The sequence below is a fragment of the Capra hircus genome, chromosome 7, assembly GCF_001704415.2.
Source record: "Capra hircus breed San Clemente chromosome 7, ASM170441v1, whole genome shotgun sequence".
Classification (NCBI taxonomy): domain Eukaryota; kingdom Metazoa; phylum Chordata; class Mammalia; order Artiodactyla; family Bovidae; genus Capra; species Capra hircus.
In genome coordinates, this window is record NC_030814.1 from 69,078,583 (window position 1) to 69,085,470 (window position 6,888).

The 6,888-nt window shown below is 34.7% G+C and overlaps 1 protein-coding gene across 1 annotated transcript; it reads right to left on the reverse strand.

Annotated features, from left to right (window-relative positions):
- Window positions 383–1,342, reverse strand: LOC102170776 (olfactory receptor 2T8-like). Its single transcript, XM_005682851.2, has one exon. It carries the CDS (start codon window positions 1,340–1,342, stop codon window positions 383–385), a length of 960 nt encoding a protein of 319 aa, XP_005682908.2.

A 6,888-nucleotide genomic window follows, 5' to 3' on the forward strand; every position in this document is an offset into this window, starting at 1 on the left:
TACCAGCACATGTGCTTCTGAAACTTATTGAAAAGCACCCTTCAGATATGAATATTCTATCACTTGTAAATTATACCTCAATTCAAAAACAACAAACTTCAATAGTGTTTGACTACTTTGTTCTTTGTTTGAAAAAGCATTTATCATGAAATATGGTGTGGAAACATTTCATAAGAATTTTTGATTAGCAGATTTTTAACAATCCTCAGTCTGATTTGTTGATGACAGCCTAATAAATGATACCAAAATATGGACATCTGTACACATTCCAAAGTAAAACAGAAATAACACACAAAGATATAATGGCTATGTAATTTTTCTCAAAGAAATTTTACACAATCACTTTTTACAGCTGTGAACTCTGAGGCAAATCAATGTAATCTTAATCATGACTTAAGGCAGCACACTGATCCATACACTTTCTCAGAGCTCCCTTGACTTCACTGTTCCTCAGACTATAGATGAGGGGGTTCAGCACAGGGGTGAAGATGGTATAAAATGCTGACACAACCTTATCATGGTTAGCTGACCTGTAGGATTTGGGTCTCATGTAGGTGAAAATGGCTGCTCCAAAAAACAGTCCCACCACGGAAATATGTGAGGAGCAAGTGGTAAAAGCCTTCTTGCGGGCTTCATTAGAACGCATCTGGAGAACAGCGGCAAGGATGAGACTATAGGAAATCAAGATGAGGGAAATGGGGACTAGGAGCATTAACACACAGCACACATACATAGCATACTCAAAGACAGAAGTGTCAGCACAAGCCAAACGCACCAGAGAGGGGGCCTCACAAAAGAAGTGATCAATCTCATGTGTCCTGCAAAATGAGAAGTTCAGCGTAGCAGCAGCCTGCATGAGCCCATCAGTTGCGCCAAGGAACCACGATCCCAAAGTCATTCTTAAGCATAATTGCCAGCTCATGAGGACTGGGTATCTCAGTGGATGGCAAATGGCGACATAGCGGTCATAGGACATGGCTGCTAAGAGGAAACACTCGCCCCCTTCCAAAGTGAGGAAGAAGAAGATCTGAAACCCACAGCCAACTGGGGAGATGAACATCCTGCCGGTCAAATAGTCAGCAGCCATTTTAGGCACAATGGTGATAACCAGTATCATGTCCATGAGGGAGAGTTGGCTCAGTAGGAAGTACATGGGCCTGTGGAGCCCAGAGTCCAGGAGAATCAGGAGAAACATGAGGACATTGCCCACAAAAGAGATGAAGGCAGTTATCAGAACCAACACAAAAAGAAATTGGTGGGCTCCTGTGTGATTAAGAAGTCCTAGGAGAATGAAATCTGAAGTTGTATTCCAGTTTTCCATTATTTCAAACAAGACAGACATGGTAAACAGAAAATAGGTGAGGGTTATATATACATAACAATATTTATTGAAGCACAAGCAAAAAATAATTTTTCTTGACCTTGATTAATCCAGGAAAGAGCTTTTGCTTTCCGAATAATAGGACTTCTATTTTTATGCACAGCAACTGGAAGAATTAAGTCTGTAGATGGAAACATAATTACTTTGATATTGTTAGGGCATTTAGTTTAACTTTACCAAGCTATATATTGAAAACAATAATGATTTTCTTAGAATGTTTCCTCCAATGTAACACTGTAATACTAAATGCAAATTTTTATTAACTGTAAAAGGCATTTTGTGTAGGGAGAAGTTTTCCTTGCAAGTCACAGAAACACAACCTTTATTGGGTAAAGAAGAAAAAATAAAATGCCTTACTTCTTCAACCAACCATGAAAATAAATCAATCTCTCCTTCATTTCCAAGAGGATCTAGATCTTTAAAGGCATTTTCATATCTGATTTGCTGGAGTCAAAACTATTCAAACTTGTTGAACAAATACAACTAAACCTGCAAAGATGATGATGTTAGTCTCACAGATATAATGTGATTCAATGAAGTTACATGGAAGGAGTCCATCTCTTCCGTGGTCATTCCCTTTACCCCTTCTTTTGATATCCATCCTATACTACACTGCCAATCAAGATGGAGAAAGGCATTAAAAAGGCTCACTCAATCCCTAATTACATAGCTTGAGCATCATCATTGTTGTAAACCTAGATATCATGAAAATACAGTTGCTCTTTATCAAATGTGTTTCAGAAGTTTCAGATTAAAAAAAAATACCTTTATGATCTGCACACACTCATATCTCTAGTATGCAGTATATACCACTAGTAACTATATGCAACTCCTAATTATAGCCCTCAGTATCACTCTTCTAAAGAACCTCAATCCCTCTTATTTCTTTGACTTGAAGATTTCTTGTTTTCCATTATTTTCATCGTTTTTATTGTTGAAGATTGCTAGAACTTTAAACTTGTTTAAAAATCAATAGGTAATTTTTTAAACTGCAGAGTGTTTGGCAAATTTCTTAAATTTAATGTATTATCAATACAGTGACATTTTCATACTGTTGTGAATCTATCACTAATATTCACATCCTGCTCTTCATTTTATTCAACTGAAACTCTTACTCATTAAACAGTAATTTCCCATTACCCTCCTTCTCTTCACTTCCTGGAAATGACTGTTCTTTTATCTCTATAAATTTGACCACTACAGAAATATTAGATAAGCAAAATCATAGTATTTGTTTAGTTTTTGATTAGTTTATTCGACATATTATAACATCCTCAAAGTTTATCCATGCTATAACATCTCAGAATTTCCTTTCATTTTAAAGATGAAAAATATTCCTTTGTATGCATATATTCATACTACATTTTACTTTATAATTTATGCCACCTCTGGACATTTCTGACTGTCTATTCCTGTTGTGTATTTAAGCATCGATTTAATAGAATTTTTGTTAAAACAAGGTTATTATTTTAAATTTGATATGATAAACATACATAGCATAAAATATAATTTGAACCAATTATTTTGCTTCTATTATGTAAGAGAGGTTTATATGCTTTAGGATAATTACAAATTAAGCATTTTTTCAGTTCACAAAATACGTTTTCTTATGATAATATTTCCAATTGTATTTTATTAAATCATTAGTTCTTAACTTTTCAATGGATATAAATGATATATCTATGCATTTTCTTTATAGATGAAATAAACATGTAAAAGCAATCAAGCACTATGAACATAACTGACTAGTCAAGATGTTAACAGTGTTTAGATTATTTAGTGTTAAAGTCAACTAACCTTGCAAAAAAGGAGCTTAAGGGATAATTTCTAACAGAATTGACTATGGATACCCAGAATGGTGAAATTTTAAATAAGAAATTAACATCTTTCAAATAAAACATTTACAGTATCATTAAGTGAAAGTATTAATGCTCACCTCTATTGTAGGAGTAGGATTGCTTAATAATGTAAACAAATATTTCCTTCTTTTATCACTATCACTTCAGAACACTAGAAACATTTTGTCTTCTGTCTCCATAGTCTGCCACATATAACAGACCTAAAATTGTGGTATTTTACTTTAAATTACTAAGTTATCTCTTTTACAATGCTACCAGAAATAACAAATATTACCTCTCTTTTATTCTCATTAAGGAATTATAGATTATTTAGAAAACTGCCTCTAATTATTCTTCCTATATTTTTTACTTCTTGCTCTCACTTAATATTAAAACTGTAAATCTTTTTCCACAGGATACTAGAATGATTAATTAATCTATTCTGCAAAATATAAAATGGTAAAAGCCAAATTTGTTATAGAATTAACAGGTTATTGCAATGTTTTAATCTCATTATTGTGTCAGCTATCATATGCTTTAGTTCTTCAAACTGTAGATTATATAATTGAATGGATGTTATCTGCAAAACTGTATAAATTGATCTAACTAGATTTTTCTGGAGTTCAACTTTAAAAGCAAAACTAATAAGTATTCAGAAACTAGTATGACTTACTCACATGAGATAAAAATGAAGAACTCGAAACTTGCATCCTCTCTGAGCAGCATCCTCCTATTTACCTCTCTGAGTGGAAGAAGGATCTTCAAGTCTTGCACCATCAAGCTTGCTCATATCTGGGTCTGCAGAGACCTATTAAGAGGCTTGGCCTATTGCCATCTTATTCTAAAATTACTATCATATTAACATATCAGAACTTCAGAAATATAACACTTTAGATGTCAAAATATTTAATTTTTAAAGGTTTTAGTGGTTCTCAGAACTTCAGTATACTTCCCTGCTGCTGCTACTGCTGCTAAATCACTTCAGTCGTGTCTGACTCTGTGCGACCCCCTAGATGGCAGCCTATCAGGCTTCGCCATCCCTGGGATTCTCCAGGCAAGAACACTGGAGTGGGTTGCCATTGCCTTCTCCAATGCATGAAAGTGAAAAGTGAAAGTGAAGTCACTCAGTTGTGTTCAACTCTTCCCGACCCCATGGACTGCAGCCTACCAGGCTCCTCCATACATGGGATTTTCTGGGCAAGAGTACTGGAGTGGGGTGTCATTGCCTTCTCTGATATACTTCCCTACATGCTTTCAAAATGCTATGATTCATTAAGAGATAACTATTTACAAGAAAAAATAAAATATAAATAAATGTTCTTGGGAAAAGATGCTTATTTAAATACACACACTGAGTGGATTAATTTAATTCTAATGTTGCTTATTTAGTTTTTTTATATGAGTTTATTTATTTTAATTGGAGGCTCATTATTTTATAATATTGCAATGATTTTGCCATACATTAACATGAATATGCCATGGGTGTACATGTGTTCCCCATCCTGAACCCTCCTCCCACCTCCCTCCCCATCCCATCCCTCTGGGTCATCCCAGTGCACCAGCCCCAACACCCTGTCTCATGCATTGAACCTAGACTGGTGATTCATCTCACATATGATAATATACATGCTTCAATGACATTCTCCCAAATCATCCCACCCTTGCCCTCTCCCACAGAGTCCAAAAAGTCTGTTTTTTACTACTGTGTCTTTTTTGCTGTTTCGCATATAGGGTTATCATTACCATCTTTTTAAATTCCATATATATGTGTTAGTATACTATATTGGTGTTTGTCTTTCTGGTTTAATAGGCTCCAGTTTCATCCACCTCATTAGAACTGATTCAAATGTATTCTTTTTAATGGCTGAGTAATACTCCATTGTGTATGTGTACTACAGCTTTTTATACATTCATCTGCTGATGGACATCTAGGTTGCTTCCATGCCCTGGCTATTATAAACAGTGCTGGGATGAACACTGGGGTACACATGTCTCTTTCAATTCTGGATTCCTCTGTGTGTACACCCAGCGGTCATCAGGCAGTTGTATTTGCAATTTTTTAAGGAATCTCCACACTGTTCTCCATAGTGGCTACACTAGTTTGCATTCCCACCAACAGTATATGAAGGTTCCCTTTTGATGGCAGCCATTCTGACTGGCGTTAAATGGTACTTCATTGTAATCTTGATTTTCATTTCTCTGATAATAAGTGATGTTGAGCATCTTTTCAAGTGTTTGTTAGCCATCCGTATGTCTTCTTTGGAGAATTGCCTGTTTAGTTCTTTGGCCCATTTTTTTTTTAATTGGGTCATTCATTTTTCTGGTATTGAGCTACAGGAGTTGCTTGTATATTTTTGAGATTAATTCTTTGTCAGTTCCTTCATTTGCTATTATTTTCTCCCATTCTAAAGGCTGTCTTTTCACCCTGCTTATAGTTTCTTTTGTTGTGCAAAAGCTTTTCCAAAACTGAACCAGGAAGAAATAGAAAATCTTAACAGACCCATCACAAGCACGGAAATTGAAACTGTAATCAGAAATCTTCCAGCAAACAAAAGCCCAGGACCAGACGGATTCACAGCGGAATTCTACCAAAAATTTAGAGAAAAGCTAACACCTATCCTACTCAAACTCTTTCAGAAAATTGTGGAGGAAGGAACACTTCCAAACTCATTCTGTGAGACCACCATCACTCTGATACCAAAACCGAAGACAACACAAAAAAGAAAATTACAGGCTAATATCACTGATGAACATAGATGTAAAAATCCTCAACAGAATTTTAGCAAACATAATTCAGCAACACTTCAAAAAGCTAATAGACCATGATCACATTGGGTTTAGTCCAGGAACGTAAGGATTGTTCAATATATGAAAATCAATTAGTGCGATACACCGTATTAACATATTGAAAGATAAAAACCATATGATCATCTCAATAGATGTAGAAAAAGCCTTTGACAAAATTCAGCACAGATTTATGATGAAAACTCTTCAAAAAATGGGCATAGAAGGAACCTACCTCAACATAGTAAAGGCCATATACGATAAGCCTACAGCAAACATTATTCTCAATGGTGAAAAACTGAAAGCATTCCCCCCTAAAATCAGGAAACAAGACAAAGGTGTCCACTTTCACCACTACTATTCAGCATAGTTCTGGAAGTCCTAGCTACAAAAATCAAAGAAAAAGAAATAAAAGGAATTAAAGTTGTAAAAGAAGAAGTATAGCTCTCCTTCTTTGTAGATGATATGATACTGTACATAGAAAACCCTAAAGATAGTATCAGAAAATTACTAGACCTAAACAGTGAATTTTGAAAAGTTGCAGGATACAAAATCAATACACAGAAATCACTTGTGTCTCTATATACTAACAATGAAAATTCAGAAAGAGAAATTACAGAATCAGTCCCATTCACCATTGCAAAAAAAAAAAAAAAACCAACAAAAATTAAATATCTAGGAATAAAGTTACCCAAGGAGACAAAAGAACTGTACACAGAAAATTATGACACTAATGAATGAAATCAAAGATGACATAAACAGATGGAGAGATATTCCATATTTTTGGGTAAGAAGAATTTTTATTGACTATATTACAAAATGCAATCTATAGATTCAATGTGATCCCTATCAAATGGCAAATAGCATTTTTTACAGACTAGAACA